The sequence below is a fragment of the Ctenocephalides felis genome, unplaced genomic scaffold, assembly GCF_003426905.1.
Source record: "Ctenocephalides felis isolate EL2017-DRISC unplaced genomic scaffold, ASM342690v1 CF-g0.4_SCAFFOLD_01604, whole genome shotgun sequence".
In the NCBI taxonomy this organism is placed as follows: Eukaryota; Metazoa; Arthropoda; class Insecta; order Siphonaptera; family Pulicidae; genus Ctenocephalides; species Ctenocephalides felis.
The window spans coordinates 10,023,268-10,048,618 of record NW_020537758.1 but is presented as its reverse complement, the minus strand read 5'-3'; the positions used below and the strand labels follow the sequence as shown (position 1 = coordinate 10,048,618).

The 25,351-nt window shown below is 28.1% G+C and overlaps 3 protein-coding genes and 1 pseudogene across 6 annotated transcripts in view; 1 reads left to right on the top strand and 3 right to left on the bottom strand.

The window, feature by feature from the left end:
- Positions 1-696: 696 nt before the first annotated feature.
- Positions 697-7,938, bottom strand: LOC113372314 (annotated as a pseudogene).
- Positions 7,939-8,491: 553 nt separating this feature from the next.
- On the bottom strand, positions 8,492-11,166 carry LOC113372149 (T-complex protein 1 subunit beta-like). Its single transcript, XM_026612472.1, has 9 exons — positions 11,068-11,166; positions 10,558-10,731; positions 10,350-10,485; positions 10,075-10,288; positions 9,867-10,005; positions 9,422-9,805; positions 9,178-9,355; positions 8,907-9,110; positions 8,492-8,833 (listed from the first exon to the last, which is right to left on the bottom strand). The coding sequence occupies exons 1-9, from the start codon at positions 11,068-11,070 to the stop codon at positions 8,661-8,663; spliced, it is 1,605 nt and encodes a 534-aa protein (XP_026468257.1). The 5' UTR covers positions 11,071-11,166; the 3' UTR covers positions 8,492-8,660.
- Positions 11,167-11,515: 349 nt separating this feature from the next.
- On the top strand, positions 11,516-17,221 carry LOC113373326 (pleckstrin homology domain-containing family G member 1-like). The gene is made up of 15 exons (XM_026613635.1): positions 11,516-11,649; positions 11,991-12,130; positions 12,198-12,375; positions 12,450-12,594; positions 12,662-12,822; positions 12,886-12,983; positions 13,057-13,151; positions 13,214-13,315; positions 13,376-13,541; positions 13,603-13,719; positions 13,786-13,968; positions 14,053-14,148; positions 15,329-15,458; positions 15,534-16,787; positions 17,118-17,221. Exons 1-15 carry the CDS (start codon positions 11,586-11,588, stop codon positions 17,219-17,221), a joined length of 3,033 nt encoding a protein of 1,010 aa, XP_026469420.1. The 5' UTR covers positions 11,516-11,585.
- Positions 17,222-22,966: 5,745 nt separating this feature from the next.
- Positions 22,967-25,351, bottom strand: part of LOC113374059 (carbonic anhydrase-related protein 10) — a 75,739-nt gene continuing 73,354 nt past the window's right edge. For 3 of the 4 annotated variants that reach the window (XM_026614311.1, XM_026614310.1, XM_026614312.1), the window contains 3 exons: positions 25,160-25,291; positions 24,781-24,820; positions 22,967-23,276 (listed from right to left, as the gene is read on the bottom strand). In XM_026614311.1, coding sequence (XP_026470096.1) covers positions 23,188-23,276; positions 24,781-24,820; positions 25,160-25,291 — 261 coding nt within the window. In that variant the 3' untranslated portion in view covers positions 22,967-23,187. The remainder of the gene's footprint in view (positions 23,277-24,780; positions 24,821-25,159; positions 25,292-25,351) is intronic. The other variant, XM_026614313.1, reaches the window with a different exon arrangement.

The window sequence follows — 25,351 nt, the reverse complement described above, 5'->3', positions numbered from 1 at the left end:
ATAAAACAAACTTTATCAGAAAATTGATAAGGGGCTTAGTTCTCAGATTGAAAATAAAATGAATTCGGTAAAGACCTAGCTTAGAAAAAATGCATATAACCCCAAATTTTTACAATCTTAATTTTGACTGAATTTTTGAAAAATCTTAATCTTGTATAAAAAATTATGTATATTAAAATGTTACATCACGGGTTGTTCAACTCTAACAATTATTCTTTAATTGAATATTGAAATCAATTTACTTATTTTTCTATAATGAGAATTGAAGAATAACCGATTTCAACCATCCTGCCACAATTCACAATTGCCTGGTCAATAACTGGTTAATTATCAAATTTTTGTAGACGTAGAATTTCTATTCATATAAACTTAATAATTTTTATAATATAGGATTAAAATTTTTATTGGAAATCAGTTACCCCTAACACTATTAAAATTTTTCATTAGATCAATTTATTCTGACAAAGATCACTTTTTTGTTCATAATAATTATATGTAACAAAACAGTATTTTCGAATAAATCTTTAATTGAATTAATTAATTCAACAACGTGTTGTGTATGTATATATATATATATATATATATATATATATATATATGTTTGTCTTTTATATTACCTTAATAATCCATTTACTATAAATCATAAGTTTTATTCATCATTTATTTAAATTCCAACAGAATTATTTCTAATGCTTGTCATTCGAAGTACAAAGTGAGATATATAAATGTTTGATGCCATCTAAAAAGTGTACGTAAAATGCCTACATATATTTACAAGTATTGATGATTATTTGACTAATCCTAATTTCTTAGCCTCAACTTCATAAATTAAAAGTCTCCACATTTTAACAACAAATACTTCTGCTTCTTCGTCCAAAACCTGTAATATAAAATACACATTAGATAAATTGATAGTAAAACATATTAGATTATGATTATAATTTTTGTACCATTTGAACATCATCTATTATCCCTTGGGGGCTGCTGCCCGCTAAAACCTTTGAGCAAATAAAATCAACCAAAGTAGGCTCTGGTTCACCGATATATTCAATAATCTTTTTATTAATCCATGGTCGTATCTTCTTTTCCATAAGGCCATTATCTATAACAGCCCAATCTAGTGGGAAGCTGAACAAGGCATTCTTTTCTGTCGGTATTTTGTCTATTAATAGTTTTATGTGCCGTCGCTTTTCTTCTTGAGACTTGGCGGATTCTTCAGATATTTTAGCTTTATCTTTTGAAGAATGATTTGTGCTACTGGTATCACTAGGCTTACCCTTGTTGTCATCGTAATCTAAAGGTATTAGTTTGCGTTTTTTAACAAGCCCATTAGAATCTTCATCATCATCTGCATTGTTAAAGACATCGCTGACTTCCAAACTTCTTTTTCTTGTTATTAGTGGTGATAGTTGTTATTTTCAATGTAGGGCTTGATAGTTGTGTGCTGGAATGTTGTGAAGATTCTTCCTCTGCGGGATCAGGCATACGATGATCGGCTGAATCGCGGGAATCTGAATTCATATCCTCGTCCGGAGGAGGCGGATCTGGTGACGCAAAGTGACCATCGTCACTTGAATCAGATTCTATGGGTTCAGCATCCACGGCTGCTAATTCTCGGCTTGCTTGGGCAACCACATAGCGCTCCTTCTGCAGCCTTTCACGCTCACGAGCCTTTTGTCGTTCTAGTTCACGTTCCCTCTCACGCTCGAGCTCCCTTTCACGTTGTTGAGATTGTTCCAGATTGACATCGATCAGTATTTTCGGCTTATACAGCTCGTCACGTTCTTTTTTAAGCTGCAAGATAATAGTAATAGTAAAGTTTAACTCAACAGCCTTTTCCAACCTATATTTATAATTACCCTTTCAAATTCTTGATTAGGATCATCGTGTGTGCCGCTCGCGAATACTTTATTACGAAGTTCTTCCAGCTCCTGAATTTCTTTCTGGCGATCTTTAAGATCCATGTCGGCCTCGCGAACTCTTTCTCCAATCCGTCTCTGAAGTTCTCTGCCTCTGTGGGATGAAAATCATATTAGTAAAAATTATTTTGTACAAATTTATGTATTCAAAACTATACTTGTAATATTTTGAGTCATCTTTTTCGTCGTCGTAATCCTCTAAAAATTCCTTCAACTTTTTGGCTTCTTTTTCCCGCTCTTCTTCTCTGCATCTTTCTTTCTCTTTTTCCTAAGGAAAATCATTGGAGAACATAAATTAATTAATTAATTATATTTCAAAGAACAAAATTAGGCCGAACAGGATAAAATCAGTTTTCCTTATCGGTGTATATATTTATTTATTTTAAATATATAACCCACAGATTTCTTTCAAGAGGACACAAAAATACAATTATTTTACATAAATAATAGCAATTAAAATATATACAAAATTACAATATATAGTTATTAACATAAAATGCTTAACATAAAATTACATATAATGCAGAATATAACAATAAGATAAAATAATGAGATATTTAAAAAGAATATAAAAAGGTTAACTTGTTAAGGCAGATGGAGATTATTTGATTAGGTGAAGTGTTGTGAATATCTATTTCATTATTAATTAAGTTAAAGTTAGAGCACACATGTAAAATAGGCGAATTTAAGAGAGAATTAGATTTAGGAGAAGGATAATTGAAAAATAATCGTGAACATTAAAGGATAGTTGATTAAGAATAAGAGGACAGTCTATAGAATTATTGCAAAGTTTAAATAAGAACATAATTGTACAGATAAATCGACGTGAGGCAAGGGAAAGAATACCAAATTCTTTTAATAAAGTGTTGTGGTCAAAGCCACGTTCAGGGTAAATTTTATATGTTTTATAATAAAGATATTTCAGAAATTTTCGCTGATTCTTCTCTATCGCATCAGAATTGTTGATTTGATGAGGATACCAAATAATCGAACCAACGTACAATAGAATAGTACATGCAAAAAAGTGCATTGCTAGAAATGAATTGTTTACAATTTTTCAGTATCAAACCTAAAGATTTAGGTGCTCTATTACAAATATCAGTTATATGATCCTTGAAAAACAAACCGGAATCAAATAAAACTCCCAAATCTGAAATTTTATTACATCTATCAATGCTGGTGTTAGAAATTTTATAATCAAAATGTATTGGAACGCGCTTATGTGAAAAACTAAGAATCTTGCACTTTGATATATTTGAATGTAATTTGCTATAGATACACCAAGAGTGGAGAGACTGTAATGATAAGCAGTCATCAATAGAATTTATTTTGAGATATAGTTTGAGATAAACTGCAAATAATAAATGTGGACAGCTAATAATTTCAGATGTCATTAATAAAAATAATAAATGGTAGTGCACCAAGAATGGATCCCTGAGGAACACCTGAACTGATATTTTCAATATTGCTCAAGAATCCATTAAGATAGACAAACTGTTTACGATTATTAAGAAATTAAAAAAAAAAAAGTAAAGAATTAAGAACTAAGACAATCTTAGATAATTTAGTAAGAAGAATGTTATGATCAATTTTGTCAAAAGCTTTACTGAAGTCAGTGTAAATAACATCAACTTGTCCATTAGTATCAAGATTCTCAGCTATATATTGTTTAATACAGATTGAATTTGTTATCGTAGAACGGGCAGGCATGAATCCATGTTGATTAGTAGAATTTAAAGTTCTAACAGAAGGAATTAGTTCTCTATAAATAATTTTTTCAAATACCTAAGCAAAGTTTGATAATAATGATATCGGTCTGTAATTAGTAATATTGGACGTATCACCTTGTTTAAAAGTTGGAACTAATCGTGCAATTTTCCAACAATTTAGAAAAGTGTTTGTACGCAATGATAGATGAAATTAAAATGCAAGTGGATCAGATAGAGCAGATGAGCAATCACGTGTAAAGAAAGATGGAACACCATCGAAACCAAATATTTTGGTTTAAAACTTGCTATTGCAAGTTGCACAGTACTAGAATCAATTACATCTATATCTATCATGATTGTATCATTATGATCAAATAAAATGGGTATGTCAAGTTTAGGCAGATAAACACTAATAAAGTAAGAATTAAATGCATCAACAATAGCATCAGGAGAATCATAATATTTGTCTAGATAGCACAATCTATTGGGAATAATATTAAAAGCAGTCTTATTACGCAAAAATGAATAATATATATAAATTATATATTATTTTATATATTTAATGTAATAAATTATGATTAAAAACCTTATCATGATCCTTAGCCTTGCGTCTTTCTCTGGTTTCCCAAGCTCGCAGTCTTTCCTGATAAGCTGCCTCTTTCTTTCGTGCCTTTTTATCAGCTTCTTTCTTTTCTCGAGCTTCCTCCTCCATTTCTTTTTCACGTGCCAATTCAGCTGCAGTTTTGGGCGGTGCTTTTTTCACTTCTTCACGTTCCCTGAAGATAATTAGACCATTTTATTAAGATTAATTTGATAAAATGTAAGAAAAAAAAATTAGGGCTTTCTATTACCTTTCTCGTTCTCTCTCTCGCTCTCTTTCCCTTTCTCGTTCTCTTTCTTTTTCACGTTCTCTCTCTCTTTCGCGTTCTCTTTCTCTTTCACGTTCACGCTCTCTCTCGCGCTCTCTTTCTCTTTCGCGTTCGCGCTCCCTTTCTCGCTCTCTTTCTCTATCCCTTTCCCGATCTCTAGATCTAAAATAAAAAAAATATAAATAAAATAATCAATTTCAAATTAGGTGTTTGCTGGAATAACAAATTCGAACCTAGATTTAGACCTCCTGCGTTTGCTACGTTCCTCTTTACTGCTCTTGCTTCTGGCAGGACTAGAACTACCCTTACGTTTATCTTTCTCTCTTTCTCCTTTTTCCCTTTCTCTATCCCTTTCATCTTTTTTGCGCCGAGAAACTTCTTTTTCTTTTTGTTCTTCTTGCTTTTTCATGATTTCACGAAATTTACCAATTTCTCTTGTGATCAGATCTCTTTTGCCCTCTTCAATATCAGCTTCCTGTAGAATCTTATTTCGCTTTTCAATTTGTTCTTCTGCAAAAAGAAATACTGTCTGGATTAGGGAATGCAATACCGGTTTACCAGTAAGCCGAATTACCAGTAAACCGCCCGATTTTTCGGCGGTATTTTTACCGGTAATTACCCCAAAAATACATAATACACTAAAGTTTTAATTTCTCGGAGCAAATTTATCTTTAAATTCCATAATCGCATAAACAGCTATATCTTCAAGTGATTCTATAGGATAAACAAATGTCAAATATTATCTCAACTCGTCATTAAATTGAATACTTATTGCTTTACATATCGTGTTACAATAAATAGAATTGGACTGATAGATAATGATGTTTGTTTCATCTTATATAAAAATGTAATGGTTTTTTTAAGTGATATGTGCGTCAAAATATTTTATATCATACAGATTACCCCTGCGTAATCTTTATTTTTTTCTTACTTTATACATAATAATTATGATAGTTACTAAATATTTTTGCTTCTTATTACAATTATAAAATATTATTTTGCGAACACTTTTTGAAGTTTGAAAATACTATAGAAGCATCACATTGTTTTAAATAACAATACTCAACAGTTATAGTAACTTATTATTTATCCCGACAAAGTATCCGATCTTAAATTAATATAGAAAAATTATTTTTTTAAAATATTAGAGATAATGCTAATGTAACACATCGGAAACAGACAATACAGTTTATTATAATATTGTAATTTAATCTTTTATGAGTTTTTGGTCTTTCTTACTCATAAGTTTATTTTTGGTGAAAAGTACTCAATATACTCGATAGTGATAATGAATTAATTAAATTGGATATAATTCTGTTAAATTATTATTTAAAAAAATAAACTTATTGTTTTTATTGTTTAGTTGAATATAGTTGTAGTTGTATATACATTTTTTTATATTTGTACTAGTAACTTTCAATTTTGTTTACGTTTGTTTAAGATAATAAAAATACCGGTAATTTACTGTTATTCCGGTTTTAAAATGAAAAATTACCAAAATACCGGTATTGAAATTTTTCATCGGTATTGCATTCCCTAGTCTGCACTATGTGCACAAAATCTAAAGTGAATTTAAAACCTATGTTAAAGGTCATACCTTCCTTGATAGCATCGAAATTATTAATATCATTTTCATATTCAGAAATTGTTGCTTTGATTTTTATCATAGCAGTTTTATCTGAATCACGAGCGTTGTCATTCATATATTCTGAATCACACTCAACTTCATCTTGGGTTGGAGATGAATCATCTGGTTTCAATTTCTTTCTTTCTTCAGCTGAAAAAAATTAGATTATTATAAATTTTTTTATATATGTATATATATATATATATATATATATATATATATATATATACTAGCTGACCCGCCAAACGTTGTTTTGCTAAGTAAGGTATTTCTAAGCAATTTCCAGAGAATAAAAAAAAGAATACTTTATTTTAGGAGTGTAGGGTGTGTTGTTTGAATGGTACAGACAATGAGATATTATAAACACAATAAACCCTAAAGTCTACTTGTATAATAATGAATTATATAATTCATAATAACAATATTCATTTGTCCATACTCTGTTATTACAATCAAACTGGAAGTTTTATACATACAAAAATATGGTATAATTCAATCAAAGTCTTTACAATATAAGGAAAAGTTTTAGAATTAAAAATATAACAATTTGAAAATTTAATTAAAAGAAATTAAATTATATATATATATATATATATATATATACATATATAAATGTATTTACCTTTATATTCATCTAATACTATTTTAGTTTTTGCATCAACTTTAGCAACCAGTTTTTTCCCTCCAATCTCTAAATCATGTAGCAAACGTACTGCTCTTAAACCAGCTTCTGGACAACTGGAATGAATTTCGTAATTTAATAACCTAGACATTTTTGTCTTATTAATAAATCATTACAATACACACCTAAATTCACAAAATCCAAATGCAGAAACCCGTTTCCAAGAAACAACTGGACCACAAGCTGAAAGAATCTGCCTGATCATGGTATCAGGAGCCTTTTCTGTTATATTGCCTTTGAAAAAAAAAAATTGATGTAAATATACTATTTTAGCAAATATAAATGTAATTAAGTAGTCAATATTAATTTTTTTTATTAATAATTGGATAATTATTAATAAATTACCTAGGTGTAAGTTGAATTACACAATGAACTTAATAAATAAGAAATGAGGTTTAGATTTCTTTTACTACTGACCAACAAAGACGGTGACTGCTGGTCCATCGCTTGTACCAGTCGGTGCAGGTGCCTGTGCAGGTTGAGGAGGTGCTGATATTTGTGGAGGCGGTTTGTTGAAAGGCGGTCTCATAGGTGGAGGTCCCGGTGGACAAAATGGCCTCATTGGCATACCTCCGGGCATTACCTATAAGAGAAATTGATGTCTGTGACTAGGAAAAGATTTAATTAAAAAAAAATTGATTACAGATATGTAATATTATTTTGCTTACAGGTTATATGCATGTTATTAGTTATACATAAAGCCATACTTAAATCGACAAGAATTTAAACTTTAAATATTGTAAAAATAATGTTACATTGCTAAGTTTTGTATATTAGATACAGATTTTGCAACATCTTATTATATGCTTTCATAAATATATTTCTTTTTGCAATTGCCTAATAAACTATATGATTAATACTTTGTATTAATGAAATATATTTATGAGACAACAGACTTGGAACTAAACAGAAACTATTCTAACTACACAAAAGTTGATTCCAGATATTATAAAATGTATATATTTATTATATTTACATGAGGTGGCATCTGCATGACCGGCATGGGTGGCATCATATTTGGGGGCATATATGCCATATTCGGCCCCATTGGGGGGCGCCCCGTAAATGACATTTCAAATTTTAGGTTAACTTAGAAAATAACATTTACGTGCACATTTTAGTGTTTTTATTGAAGTCTCATCGACTTCCACAGATTAAAACACACTAATAACACCTTACTGATTTGTTGCAACTTTATTATATCTATTAAATCGATGTTTAGGGTTAAGACAAAGTACGTTGCAGATCAAGTTTTTTATATTTATATGTATTTACTGATAACATTGTTTGGAAAGAGCTTTAAAAACTGTTCGTATGACACTTTAGTGGAAATGGTATGTGAAATAAATTTGAATCAATTATTAGTAAAAATCAATTTTGGTTAAATTGAAGTAAAATTCGCTTCTTTTGACGAAACGTTGAACTAAGCCAAGTCATAGAATATCAATACGAATTATGTATAGATGGTATACATGGGCAGTTGACAGTTTTGAAACGACTTTGGAATTTAAACATTCTAAAACTGTTTATTTATAACCAGATTTTTCTAATTTATATATATATATATATATATATATATATATATATATGCATCTCCTTAAATGTGCTGAATTAAACAACACTTAAAGTCTGAAAAATCAAATTGAATTTCCTATAAGTAAAAAACTTCTCAACAATTACAGCATGTTACTTTATAATTCTTATATAAAAAATCTCAACAGAATGCATACATAGAATCAATACTAATATAACAAATTAAGCTTGATGTGAAATGATTGATTTAAATACTTCAGATGATTTAAAAGTGCGCAGTAGGATCCAAAATCAGCTCCAAAAATAACTTAAATCTAGAATCTAACAGTGTCCACGGTCAGGAACACGTTTCCTTGGTGCAGCCTTCATAATATTGTCAACTCTCAGAATCATCTCTGCAGCTTCAGCAGCTGATAGCAAAACTTGACGTTTTACAACATAGGATTCTGTGATGCCTAATGCCTTCATGCAGCCTAATTTACCCAAGTCCATATCTGTAAATCAAGATTTATATTAAATTTACAATCATATATACACATTTATATATAACATGTATTAATTACTTACTCAATCCAGTGGAGGAATCTCCTTGGCAATGGGCTGCTCTTAATTCAGACACTAATTGTGCACTATCATATCCTGCATTATCAGCAATTGTCGTGGGGAGTTGCTGCAAAGCTCTTGCAAAAGCCTCCATTGCAACAGCTTCTTTACCAGGAGTCCGAGCTGCAGCTTGCATAACAGCACAGGCCATCAGCATCTCGCTACAACCTATAAAATAATAAATATATAAACATAATGAATCCAAAGACACAAAAAGTATCTTTAATCCTCTTACCTCCTCCATAAACTGTCCTGGATTCTTTGACAGTAGCAGCAAGCACACACAAAGCATCGTGAAGAGATCTTTCAGCTTCATCAATGATTTGCTGAGTAGCACCACGAATAACTACAGTACAAGCTTCTCCCAATGGAACACCACTGAACCGGAGTAAACTGTCTTCACCAATCATAACCTGAAAAATAATTACAAATTGAAAATGGATCATTAAATTATTATATGAATTCTTATTCCTTTATACCTGTTCAATAAGTTTGCATGTACCCAATTTAACAAGCCCAGGCTGGTCAAAAGTAGATACAATTTCACCACCGGTAACAAGAGCCAATCTTTCAATGCCATCAAAATCAGCATGCTCAATAGCCATAACTCCGGCATCAGCAAACAATTGCTCAGGATAATTGTAGATCAATTGTCTATTGATGAACACATTTGCATTATGTTTAAGAATCTTCTCCACTTTGTTTTTCATTTTTTCCTTTTCTGCCATTTCCAAATCTGCAATCTTGGCCATTGAATCTACTTTAATTGCAGACCCGAATACTTTTATTTTATCTGTGTCCATAGGAGTATTGGCAATGAGGATTTTTGCATTTTCAATGCGTTTGGGTTGATGTTGACCCACCTAAAATAATAAAAAAAATATTATAAAGTCAACAGAATTTTTTTTTAATACAAATACAAACCTTTTTGTCCAACAAAAATCCTTCATCTAAAAATGAGTCTTCTAAACAACCTCCCTTTTTCTTAATTATTTGAATAGCAGCTAAATCACCAGAGCCTTTAAGACGTAATATTGCATCTACAGCCAGTTTTGAAAAGTACCTAAAAATATCATGCATCATCAATAACATTACATTCATTTATTACCATCATTTATTTCTAAATAATTACTCCTTATGCTGGCACAAGATCTTTGAGCTCAAAGTTGTGCGGGCAATATTTAACAGATCTTCTTTGAACAAAGCTTCATTTGTAGAATTATCTGAAGCAGCATCTTCTAAAGCTTTGCGGGCTACTTCTACAGCACTACGCCATCCAGAGATGATAATTTGGGGATGAATTTTCTGTTCAATGAGTTTTTCAGCTTCACGAAGCAGTTCAGATGCTAAAAATAAAAATATGATAATACGGCAATCCAAAATAATATATTTTATGTTATGTATTACCAAGTACTGTAACTGAGGTAGTGCCATCACCCACTTCATTATCTTGTACCCTAGACATATCAACTAAGATTTTGGCGGCAGGATTATCAACTCCTACAGCTTTAAGAATAGTGGCCCCATCATTAGTGACTTCAACCTAAATATAAATGAAATATGATTGATATCTATGTACATTTATTATTTGAACTATAACTACTATATAACTTACTTGTCCTGAATTCCTTCCATGAGCAACTAGTATTTTATCCATACCCTTAGGTCCCAAGGTACTCTTAACCAAGTCACCGATTGCAATTGCTCCAATAAAACTGGATAAGCGAGCAATTTCTGCTTTTTCTTCAGCAGCCTCATTTTTCAAGATTCTCACAGGATTAAGGGATACCTAAGATATAATACTCATTGTCACTCGTTTTGCACAACATTTTGGTTAGGATAAATTGTGAACACAAAAACTGTCGGTGTGACATTAATTAGTGTATTATAGTATCGGTTTCACTTGACAAAGCTTGAAAAATGTGTTCAATGTAAACAATTTATTGTAATAATCTGTAAATTACGCAAAAACTCGACATGTGCAAGATCTATCATGCGATTTTTTGGGAGGTTGCTGTCTTCCAGAATGATCTAAATATATTTTAGTATCACATGGTTATGTGCACCGCGAAACATATTATTGAAAGTTTTATTGGTTTCACTAAAATACTGTAAATAAACTTACCATTTTGCTTTCTAAATTGATATTCTAGAACATTTAATTGAAACAAAATGCTTTTCTACACCGCACTCGTGAATACAACAAGATGAAGTAAGTTGGTTTATAAATTTTCAGTGCAGCCAACGTTGATTAACTCTGGAAAAAATTGCGCAAAGGTCATTGGTTAAATATTCAAACTGGATAAAATAAAAGTTTAAAACATTTGTATTTGAATATATACCAAATTTATACAAAATAAATTTTTAATACAAATATATTTAATATAATAAATCAATTATTTATGGAATAAAAGACGTTTAAATCATTCTTTTTATAATTTTTGGTTTCCTGCTCTTATCCCACCTATCTTATTTTCTCTACGATTCTCCTTAAATGTCATTTGTCATAATTGAACACGCCTTGTTATCATAAAATGTCAAAATAATGACAAAATTATCAAAAATAAGATAATATCAAATGTAAATATATAATATAAAATTTTATACAAACTACTTAAGATAAGAAATATAGTGTGATGTAGAATGATATTAAAGATGGATACTGGATATTCAAATGATGATTCTGAAACTTGGGAGGATTTCTTTGGTAATTTTTTGTAAATATTTAATTTCCCAGATAAACATTGATTAATTGTTTTAAAATAGTAAGATTGCCCTAGGATCGTAAAAAGCAACGAAAAAGATCTTAGCAGCTGGTAAATGAGAGTAAGTCCTTCAGATAAAAGCCCTTCACCTTGTGCTTGATTTGGTTGCTGCTTTAGTTATGTGTTGCTTTTAATTAATTAGTTCTCGTTGTGTTTTTGGTTGATACGTTTTACTTATTATGTTTTATTTATTATATACCTGTCAAATAAATGCATTGTATTTATTGTCATATACACATACATATTTAAATATAAAAATACTAATTAAATTTTATTAAAATAGGTAGTTCTGTAGAAATAAAAGGATCCATATTAAAATTGTGCAACATACCTACACCTGCAAGAAAACCATTCAAGAATCTTAATGTTTTATCACCAAATGTTCAAAGAATTTTGGCACACTCCGATTGCATATCAGACCCAGTAAATCAATATTTACTTACATTATACATATTAAATATATTATATGTTAATTATCACTTACTTACAGCCATCACCGACAGAAAATCAATCACAATTTATGATAAAAAGTAAGTTACCTGTAAGAAAAGCTAAAAGTCATCACAACTTTCCTTTGTCCGGTGTTGTAAGTAAAATATCACAAAGCAGTAATGATTTACAAATACACACAGAATCACATACAGATAATTTAGAAGATACAACTAGTGGTAATATAACTTACACATATATTGTATTACATGTAATAATTTTTCTTAACCTGTAATTTTTTCTGATTTTGTAGTTAAAAGTCATTTATTTACATTACATCAAAATATGGCTGACAATGATATGGAAAGCATTTCTGAGACAACATCAGTAGCTGATATCAGTTTAACATCGACAATATCAGATTGTAGTAACAGTCAGAACAATTCACCCATTTGCAGGTACATCAAAATTTATTTATACATAAATAAAACAATTAGTTGAGTTTATAAGGTATTTATTTTTCAGACAAGAGTCAAATCCAACAGGCTTACGCTTTGTTAGACCTTTATCAACTTGTTCTACTGATTCAAGCAGTAGTAGTACTAGTACAAACAATAATCGAGGCGGTTCACAATATTTGGCTTCTATAGAAAGTTTAGCTGATCACAGTGATCAAGATCGAATGTGTAATAATAAATAAATATATATAAATAAATTGTAGAAATTAATGAGCATAAATTTAATTGCAGATGAAAATCGATCAACTCTTTCTGTTGGTGAAAGAGTTTGTTTAGAAGTTATTAATACAGAAGAAACTTATGTAGGTGATCTGAAGCAAGTTATTGAGGTAATAATATTTATATTTGTATATATATATATATATATATATATATATAATTAATTAATTTTTATAATTTTAGGGCTATTTGAATTCATGGAAAGAACAGTCATTATTAGATACTGAAAAGTTAGATACTTTATTTTGTAACATACTTGAAATATATAAATTCAACAGGTATGTACAAATATTAATTAAAACTCCATAATAAAATTTTAATATATGTAATTTTTTTGCAGTGACTTGTTATTGAAATTAAAAATGACTGAAAACGATCCTGTTAAAATAGCAAAATGTTTTATAGATAGCAATGATGGTTTTGAAGTATATACCAAATACTGGTAAGATAATACATGATAAATATTATATGATATGAAATGCAATATATTTTTTATTTTCAGCACAAATTATCCGCAAGCCATAGCGTTATTAACAGAGTTACTCCAATCTATGGATACTGCAAGTTTACTAAGAAATACCCAAAGTTCTTTAGGTCACAATTTGCCTTTGGGATCTTTTTTGTTAAAACCTGTGCAAAGGATTATGAAATATCACTTACTTTTGCAGGTAAACTATAAGAATTTCAAATTTTATCACAGGACTTTTATATAAATATTTTATTTTTCAGAATTTGTACAAACATTATGAAAATAATCACATAGAAAAGGCTTCTAAACTTATGACTGATGTTGCACATCACATTGATGAAGTTAAAAGGCATTTAGAACAACAATCACGAGTTCAAGTGAGTGAAAAATTACAAATAATAAAATCAAAATATAAATTTATTGACCACTGTATTTTTTTTAAGGAGTTAGAAGGTAGTTTAGACGGCTGGCTGGGACCAAGTCTGACTGTTTTGGGCGAATTATGTCTTGAAGGCACTTTGCAAGAACGAAATCACAAGAGTCGGCAAGTGTTTTTATTTGAAAAGATGTTACTTATCACTAAACGTAAAGAGGATGGTAGATTAGCATACAAAAGTCATATCATGGTGAGTACACAAATATTCACATGATATATATATATATATATATATATATATATAATTTTATGTTTATAAATATATTATTTTTAGTGTTCTAATCTGATGTTAGTAGAAGTAATTCAAGGTGAACCGACAAGTTTTCATGTGATACCATACGATAATCCAAGGAACCAAATCACTTTACAAGTATGTATGATGTTAATTAACTTTCCATAGGGTAGTTATACTAATGGGCCGAAAATAAAAAATGAAAATGTTTGCATATCTCGACGTTTTGAAGGTTTCTTAACATTTTGGCATACTTCAGAAAAAATGGATGTGTGTGCGTGTGTGTGTTTTGTATGCCGCATTTTTCGTCCACGTTTTCGGGCACACGGATCAACCGATTCAAATGGTTTAAAAAACATTCGATCCCTATTGATAAGGAGATGTGCTAATTAGTTTTTGGCAAAGGCAGATTTAGCGGTTACGGAGATATGGAGCAAAGAATGCAGAAAATAGAAACCGTGTTTTGAAAGAACGGATCATCCGATTTGTATGATCCAAAAAACATTCAGTTCGTAATGACGGGGAAAAGTGGTTATTAGTTTTTGGTAAACGTAGGCCCAGCGGTTTCGGAGATACAACCCTAAATAGCAGTTTTTGAGAGAACTAAGCGTCCGATTTAAATGATTGAAAGAACTTTCTGCTTGTATCAACAAAATAATTGCTTTTGGAAAAAAACTGTTTCTAATTTTTTTTTTTCAAAAAATATTTTTGTAATTTTGGATCAAAAATTCAAAAAATTACACTGACTAAGTACAGTCTAAGCGCCACTCTGGTGCAAATGTTTACCCAAGTGCGTTTAGACTGTTTATGTATTGGAGCAATTTTCCAATTTTGTGAAAACTGTTGAAAAATGTGAAAATGCCGTCAATCTAAGCACAGTATGAGTGAAAATGTCGCACAGAATTATTTGCAAATGCGTTTAGACTGTGGCTATATGGGAGCACTTTTTCAATTTTGTTGGCAACTATTTTTTTTTGAAATTGAATTCGAAATGAAATGACGATTGTTAATGTTCTGGAGATAAATTGATTTATGATTTATGATTTACATTTGATTTGCTCACATATAACAAGAAAATGCAAAAATAATGAAAGTTACAGTATTTGTAATAATATATTTGAAAACGTTTAAAATTTCTCGAATATTTCATTACGGTACGGGAAGTTCCAGCAATTTGCATTAAGGCACGATGCCATACACTACTAGTTCATAATTAAACTAGTGGCAAATTTCCTTGCAATTTTCATTTTCGATTTGTTTGCAATTACTATAACTAAACCTACGGCTTAAATAAATATATCAATTACCCTTTTTGTAGGCACGTTCGGTACAACAAAAGAAACAATGGGGCCTACAATTAAAACGCTTGATGTTGGAACAATTTAATGGGAAGATTCCCACAAGGGCAAAAGACTTGGTATTGGGTATCGATGCTGAAGAAAGCTTGGGTAAGTGTTTGCTAAAACGTAATTCAAATAATACCTTCGTGTAAATTTAAAATAAAAATTATTACCTTGTTTTAGTTGCTTTGCCCGGTGTCAAACCCGATTCGACTCCTGATTATTTACAAAGAAGACACGAAAGACGCCGTACCGAAATGTCTATGCGTCGTTTGAACAAAAACAGGAAATTTATTATACCGACGAACCTGAGCAACGATCAACCTGTAGCATCACCTGAGGGTAAACCTGGTGAGAAAAGGTACAGTAGTTGGTATTTGGAAGAAGACGGTAGCAAAGATTCTTCTAACATGGATAAAAAGTGTTATTCTAACGAATACGTTAATATGGATTATGAGAGTAAATTGAAACCTGATACTGCACAGAAGCCGGAGGCTGCAAGGTGTAGATCAGAACCAGGTATACCTTCGGAATTTTATGAAACAACAATTACGGATTCTGTTCCTAGGATTCCCAGGCCGCCTATAAAGTCGTTTGAGATCAAACAGTACAACACAAAGACTTTGCCCAAGAAAATAACGAAAATTAAACGTTCGCGGACTAAAAGTATAAAAAGCAATCAAGGTTCTAAGTTTTACACAGACCTTGATGGGGGTACGTGTAATGATCTGCACATCACAGAATCGACCGATGAAAGTCGGAATTCTAAAAATTTAGACGAAGGTAGTTATATAGTGTCTTCCAATGTATATTCTAACAACGACGACGAGGACCACATTTACGAAACCTTAAAAACAAATTGCGATGAGGATGAAAGTGAGTATGTGGTACTCGACGAATTAAAAACGGAGATCGAAAAAAGTAAAAATGATTTCAAACGGGTCACTACAGAATTGCAGGAGTTGTATTTAGAAAAACTGCAACAACCTACTGACGTCGAAGAACCACCTTCAGTTAGTGAAAGAAACTCATTGGTTAAAAATAAAGAAGTAGCAAATAACTCCAAGAGTCTTTTACTACGCATAGGCGAACGCTTCGCAAATTTAGACTACGCCGATCCAACAATATTATTCCAAAAATCAAAAACTACACAAAATTGCGATTCATCTACTCAACTATCTTCTCCTAGTCATGTTGCACAAAGCTGTGCAATAAACAATGATTTTTATGAAAAATCTGTAGAGTACTCGCTAGAAAGCGATTTCTTTCGCGATAGCGCGATTTATAGCGATGATAATAATCCTTATAACAAAACTGATGATGTTGATGCAAAATCTGATTCTTTGAATAGTAATGATTCACCGGTGAATAATAGTGAATCGCCTGTGAATAATAGTGAATCGCCTGTGAATAACGATTGTGATTCGCCGAGTAAAGGTAAGTTTTCGGACGGGTGGGTTAAGCAGGTTGTTGGGAAATTTCAGTAGAGTAAAATGTAATAGTCAGTTGTAAACAGAACGTTTTAAATTTAATTTAAATTAGTTTGTTGATATTGAATATTTTTGATAAATATTTATTTTTGTTCTAGAACTCGTAGATGTTTTAGAAATTTTAATTCAATATACATCTATACCTCATTTTCCACGCTACTCGTTTTACACGTTTTTGATCTTACGCGGCTTCTGAAAATAACTTTTTTTTCAAACTAAGTTTATTAATTTTGCATTTACACGAAATTATAAACACTAAACTATATGTTGCTTATAGTTACAACAGAATTCTCATGGTTTTTCTGTCAAAATACAACACTTCAAAATGTATATTACAGTTACGAATGCTTAATAATCTATGTCTGTGATGGTAATATGTAGATGAGGCGACAAATCTCCGTTTTATGACCTAAACTATTTTTTTGTGTGCATAAGCTAGTTTGAAATATCAAAACAAAAAGCATCATTTGTTTTTAATTTTTGCTTATATAAAATTGATAGCGTAAATTTATTCAATGTGAACAAATAACAGAATCATTTTTTACAAAATATTTAATTTATAATTTTTTTTAATTCTATGAGTCTATGTAGATAACACGGAAAATCCCCGTTTCATGACCAAAACTGACTTTTTTGTGTGCATAAGCTAGTTTGTTTGAAATACCAAAACAAAGAGCATAATTTGTTTTTAATTAGTGTTTATATATAATTGATAGCGTAAATTTATTCAAGATCAACAAATAAAAGAATAATTTTTTACAAAATATTTAATTTATAAAAAAATTTAATTCCATGAGTCTATAATGGCAATATGTAGATAAGACGTGAAATCCCCGTTTCATGACCAAAACTAAATTTTTTGTGTGCAAAAGCTAGTTTGTTTGAAATACCAAAACAAAGAGCATAAATTGTTTTTAATTAGTGTTTATATATAATTGATTGCGCAAATTTATTCAAGGTGAATAACAGAATCATTTTTTATAAAACTTTAAATTATAAAAATAATCATAGTTTGATGAAAACAAATCGAAAAAAACTATCGAGTAAAAGAAATTTTATATCTGTAAAAAACCAATTTTAATTTTTATCTACAGAAAATGCAACACTTAATATTTTTTTTAAATCTGTTTTATATAGATAAATTAATTTTTTTATAATTGATTGAATATTGATATTAATTGTATTAATAATGATTAATACGAATATATCATTATTAAATGGTCTTTTTCATAGTGATTTTCGTTTAGCACGGTTTTTTCATATAAAAGTGAATTTTTCGAGTTTTTTCTGGAACATATACAAAAACACTTGTAAACCGGGGGATAGGTGTAATTTGTTAAAAATTTATTTATATTGAATATTTTTGATAAATATTTATTTTTGTTCTAGAACTCGTAGATGTTGTATGCTTTAAGAATTTTAATTCAATATATTTTTATTACTCTTTAAGTCAGAAATTCACAAAAATAAATTTCTCCATATAAAGATACACACACACACACACACATATATATATATATATATATATATATATATATATATATATACCATTTTTTATGAAGTGTTTTAAAGAATTTTTATCAAATTAAATTATTAGTCATTGTTTTAAATATCAATATATCATAAAAATTATCATGTTATAAACTAGGACTTCTAAATGATGTAATTTTAATAGTAATGAAAATCATCCGACTTATATCAATAAAAACGATTTGTTTTAAATCATAAGTATTAAAAAAAAAATATGAGTAAATTTTATTTAAGATATATCATTGTGAAAAAAATAAATAGTCGTAGACATATCGCGTATTATAGTATATAAAATTATTGTGAACATGGATGGGCAATCTTTAGTTTTTTATATTTATCAAGGACCAATTATTACAAAAAATGATTTTATTTTGAAAAATTATTATACGTTTTTTACATACTAATTATTTAATTGTTCATTAAACAAAGATTGTCCAAACTTGCAAAACTAAATAAATTTAGATAGTTAAATAAATAATCTTACGACTAGTTCATATCAAATTCATAGATGCCTAGCCATGTATTTCTAAAAAACCGACCGTACTGAATTTTTTTATTAGATTGTAATTTAGGTAAGGATTTATATATATATATATATATATATATATATATATAAAGTTTGATGAAAAGGCTGTTCTTTTTATATATGTGTACTAATTATAATCGAACATCATAAAGTATATTTTACTACATTATAGTAATTGCAAAAAAATTTAAATGACTATGTTTAGATATCTTTGTTTCAGTATGAATGTGTGTGTATGGGTATGTATGTGCGGATACAATATTTCATCGAGAGCACATGTAAAATTTTATAAATATTTGATATATTTATGTTGTTAATTATAGAGCATCTCTAATATAATGTTAATATTACACAAATTGTGAATTTATTATGATTATGATGAAACAAATTTAGGTAAAATTCACGGACTCTTTTTTTTTCAATTTAATTTTTTTTAAATTAATAAATATATTTATCCCAGTTAATTATCTACTTAGTTATAAAAGTCAATAGTATTTTATTAAATTAATTTTATTTTAGTTTTTATTCTCAAGGTGCTATGAGTACTTTATGATGTTTGAATACAAAAATACGTGTCAATATTTTTAGAGTTAATAAATAAATTATATAGTTAATTAATTATTAAAATTTTTATAGTTAATTAATTATATATGTGATCATACTGCCAATGTCTGTTTTCGTATAATATAATAATACTTTTTAATAAATGTTTTCATATGTAATGTTTAGATTTATATACGAAATATATACAAATATATACAAGTTTTATCTAAATAAATATAGAGAATGTAATGAGCAAATTGATTGGTTTTATTTTGTAATTGGTAAAAGAATTTCAGGGAAAAGATCAGATATATATATATATATATATATATATATATACTTATAGTCCTAAATAAAACAAACGAAATAAAATTATCTATTATTAATGTTTCAATTTTTTATTATCTATATTCATAGCTCATTTTTTTTCAACTACAGCATTTTCACTTCAAAGTAAATAAGCACATAATTCATTTACATATCTCTCGTTTTTTATTTCACTAATCAAATATAATTTATTTATTAGGTTCTTGTCTATATTGAATTTATTAATTAATTCTTTAACATTCTTGTATATAAATAAATTTACGCATATTATTATTATTATTATTAAATTTAATTTTATGCGTACACGAATGCACGCATGGGTTGCTTTTTACAAAACATTTTTATACTTAGATTATTATTATTAATTATTAATTATATATGTGATCATACTGCCAATGTCTGTTTTCGTATAATATAATAATACTTTTTAATAAATGTTTTCATATGTAATGTTTAGATTTATATACGATATATACAAATTTATATACAAGTTTTATCTAAATAAATAGAGATTGTAATGAGCAAATTGATTGGTTTTATTTTGTAATTGGTGAAGGAATTTCAGGGAAAAAATCATTTATATATATATATATATATATATATATATATATACTTGTAGTCCTAATTAAAACAAATGAAATAAAATTAACCATTATTAATCTTTCAATTTTTTATTATCTATATTCATAGCTCATTTCTTTTCTACACAGCATTTTCACTTCAAAGTAATAAGCACATAATTCATTTACATATCTCTCGTTTTTTATTTCACTAATCAAATATAATTTATTTATTAGGTTCTTGTCTATATTGAATTTATTAATTAATTCTTTAACATTCTTGTATATAAATAAATTTACGCATATTATTATTATTATTATTAAATTTAATTTTATGCGTACACGAATGCACGCATGGTTGCTTTTTACAAAACATTTTTATACTTAGATTATTATTATTATTATTAATTATATATGTGATCATACTGCCAATGTCTGTTTTCGTATAATATAATAATACTTTTTAATAAATGTTTTCATATGTAATGTTTAGATTTATATACGATATATACAAATTTATATACAAGTTTTATCTAAATAAATAGAGATTGTAATGAGCAAATTGATTGGTTTTATTTTGTAATTGGTGAAGGAATTTCAGGGAAAAAATCATTTATATATATATATATATATATATATATATATATATACTTGTAGTCCTAATTAAAACAAATGAAATAAAATTAACCATTATTAATCTTTCAATTTTTTATTATCTATATTCATAGCTCATTTCTTTTCTACAGCATTTTCACTTCAAAGTAAATAAGCACATAATTCATTTACATATCTCTCGTTTTTTATTTCACTAATCAAATATAATTTATTTATTAGGTTCTTGTCTATATTGAATTTATTAATTAATTCTTTAATATTCTTGTATATAAATAAATTTACGCATATTATTATTATTATTATTAAATTTAATTTTATGCGTACACGAATGCACGCATGGGTTGCTTTTTACAAAACATTTTTATAATTAGATAATATAATTTTTAATTTTTGAAACAATACTATATAGTATTTAGTACATACTGCTATTTTTAACCAAAAATTCGAGTGAACTTAAATAAATGGAACATTTATTATTTATTTTAATGGAATTGGAATAAATCATTTATATATAAATACATATATATATATATATATATATATATATATAAATAAATACATACATATTTTCATAGCATTTTAAATATATGCATTGGGGAGTTAGGGGCTTGTTGTAATAAAAAAATAATTCTACAACTATTGTTTATTATTTCAAAATTAAACATTTTTTAGAAAAATGTGCGGTTTACAACTTTTCCGACGTTGTAATATAAAAAAACGACAATAATACCTCCAATAATTTATTATTTATGGTTATTTAAAAAAAGTAACGTGTTTCTAAAGTAAGTAGTTTTTCTCATAAATCAACTCTCAACATCTTCTGCATTTGTATATAATTCTTGCATGTTTCAAATAACCCCAGGTACGATTTTTTAACATTTATCAAGATAACAATTTAAACTTAAATTTATAGTAATCACAAAAATTGTAACATATTTTCAAATCAAAGATTAATAAACTTAAAATGAAATAAGATATTTTTAAGTGAATTTTAAATTGAAAAATATAATAAAATTAATATAAAAAATGGTTTTTATATTTACAGGAAATTTTATTTAATTTTTAAGTAACATCAAAGATACCTACACGTTTATTTTGTGATTTGAAAACGTAACAAAAACGAAACATTGTTACTTTAAGGTAACGTCTGTGCCTTCTAGGTTACGTAATCGTTTTAATTACGTTTTGTGTGGTAAAAGTCGATAAAATAATGCCGCAAAAAAATTTAAATGGTATAATTTTATCAAAAATGACGCACCTGCACACTTCTGTTTACTGCATCGGGTTGCATAATAACGAAATTGTAGCGTTTTAGCACAATTTGAAAAAAAATGATTAAGTAAAAATGTGCAAACCAAATCCAGAAAATACAAAATAACAAATTTGAATAACACTTTTAAAAATGAAAATGGTTAATTAGATGTTTTAAAAATATTATTTTAAAATGCAGAAACTCTTAAAAAATGCGTTGGAAATTGTTGTAATTAGTTTTCGTAATCGTTTCAATCACGTTTTGTGGTTTACTTGGTAAAATAAATAAAATAATGCTGCAAAAAAAATTATGACGGTATATTTTTATCAAAAATGAAAAAAAGCTATACTGTTACGTAACAGTCTAGGCGATACTGTTACGTAACAGTCTAGTTTGAAAAAGCGATACTGTTACGTAACAGTCTAGGTTGAAATGCAAACGTCTGTGTGCCTTCTAAGTTACGTAATCGTTTTAAATACGTTTTATGATTTACTGGGTAAAAGTCGATGAAATTATGCCGCAAAAAAAATTATGTCGATATAATTTTGTCAAAAATGACGCACCTGCACACTTCTGTTTACTACGTCGACCAGCAGTACAATATTATATGCAGATGACAAAAACATATCTTAGTAACAAGCCCCTAGCTCCCTCACATGCACATATTCATGAATCAAATATAATTGTAATATAATTATATAAATATAATTATATTTATAATAAATACTTTGTTTATAAATTCCTAATTCTAAAGTCTTTTTTGTCGTGTGTTTTTTTCTTTAATTAAATCTTCCTTTACTATTACGTATTGCGCACACATTTTACTTTACTATAACATTATCTAGAGAGGTCTCTCACTTAAAAATATTATTCACTTCGTAGAATTTCGTATGCTAAAAATTTTATCACTTGTTCGTATATAGGTATTATTTATATATTTACATTTTTTTTTGTTTTTGGAAATTTAGTGCAGTTTAGAAACGTAAAGTTTCTACTATTCGGGACGCAAGGACCTCAGCGTGTGCAGTGACGGATCTAATTCGGTTAGGCGGCTCGGGGACTGGTCTCGGGGCCACTTGTTTGCTAAAAAAAATAATAATACAGTAATATGATGGAAATAGTGATGAATAAAGGTATTTGTAATTTTTTTGTTTATTAAAGTTGTACTTTTGATTGTGCGTTAAAAATATTTCAGGGAGTCTCGAAATGTTCTGGATAGTGTGAAAATGTTCTGAGTAGTCTGAAAATGCTCTATAATGTTCTGAATAGTTTGAAAATGTTGTAGATATCTTGGAGATATCCTAGATAAATCTGAAAATGTTTTTTTCAGATATATTCTAAATACTCTGCAAATGTTTTTTTTGTATAGTCTTAAAATTTTCTAGATGTTCTAGATAGTCTAAAAATTTTCTAGATGTTCTAGATAGTTGCAAAATATTTTAGGGAGTTTGGATACATTCTAGATACTCTGAAAATGTTTTTTTTCTGAATAGTGTAAAAATGTTTTTAATAGTAAAATATTATCTGAAAATATTTCGGATTATCTGAAGAAGTTCTAGGTGTTCAAATTGTTCTAGATAGTATTAAAATGTTCTAGGTATATATATATATATATATATATATATATATATATTCTAGATAATCTGAAAATACGTTAGATATTCTGAAATTGTTTTTAGGTACTTCTAGTTCTAGGCTATGTGAAAATGTTTTAAATAATTTTGTGGTCAGTCTAAAAATATTCTGAATAGTCAGAAAATGTTCTAGATAATCCATTTTTTGCTGAATAGTCTGAAAATGTTTTAGATAATTTTCTGGATAGTCTAAAAATATTTTGGATAGTCAGAAAATGTTCTAGATAATCTAATTTTTTACTGAATAGTCTGAAAATATTTTATATAATTTTCGGGATAGTCTAAACATATTCTGGATAGTCCGAAATTATTTTGCTGTAGATAGTGCTCTGGAAATTGTCCTGAAAATGTTTTGGATAGTCTAAAAATATTTGAAAATTTTATTTATGTATTACGAAAATGTTCGTTAAATAATTTTAAAAAGTCCTGATAGTCTGAGAATGTTCTAGATAGTCTGAAATTAGTTTTAATACTCTTAAATTATTCTTAATAATCTGAAAATTGTTCACATCGTCTGTATATACTCTAGATAGTCTGCAAATATTTTAGATAAATGTTCTGGACTTTCAGAAAATATTGCTAAAAATGCAGCATAAAATAAAAATGTTGCAAATCATCTGAAAAAGTTGCAAATATCCTGAAATTTCCTTCAAATCGCCGGAAAATTGTTTTTTTAATTAGCTGAAAGTTGCAAAAAGTCAAAAAATGTTGCAAATTGTATATAAATCGTCTAAAAATGTTGTAAATGTTATAAAAGATTTTTCAATTAGTGTGAAAATGTCTCAAAAAGTCTGAAAATTGTAGCATATTATTGTAAATCGTCTGTGAATTGAATGTATTATTGATGGATTCTAAATTTTACAAATACCTTTACTCATTTATATATATATATATATATATATATATATATTAATAAAGTAATTTAATACAATAATAAATTCAATAATACATACCTTTATAATATAAATCTTTATACATTGTCGGACAATTCGTCTGAGGCAGCGTGAAAAAACATCATAAACATTATAAAAACTATTAACAATACTATAAAAAAACACCAATACACTATATACAGGGAATAAGAAGCGACAAATAAACAACGAAATAGATAATAAACTGTGCAATAAACTATATTGGCAAATTATTCTGCCCCAAATAAAAATTTCTATATCGCATTCATAAATTATAAAAAATTAAATAAAATTTGCACAATTTCAATTCATACACCAATTTCTGCGTCCATAGTTTATACGAAAAAAATCATAAATCATTTTATTATTAAAAATAAAAATTAACATTAATAATTACTGATATATAATTGTAAATTCCTACCTGTTGATTCCCAAAATCAATATTTGTTCTAACTGTCCTGTGATGTAAGGGTTGAAGAGGTCTTGCATTATTTCCTAATGGAGCTTTCGGCGTTTCTTCTGAACCTTGCATTAATCTTCTTAAGGCATATAGCTGTAATAAACCAAAAATTATCATTTTACACATATTTGCATATTTTCAAATATTTAATAA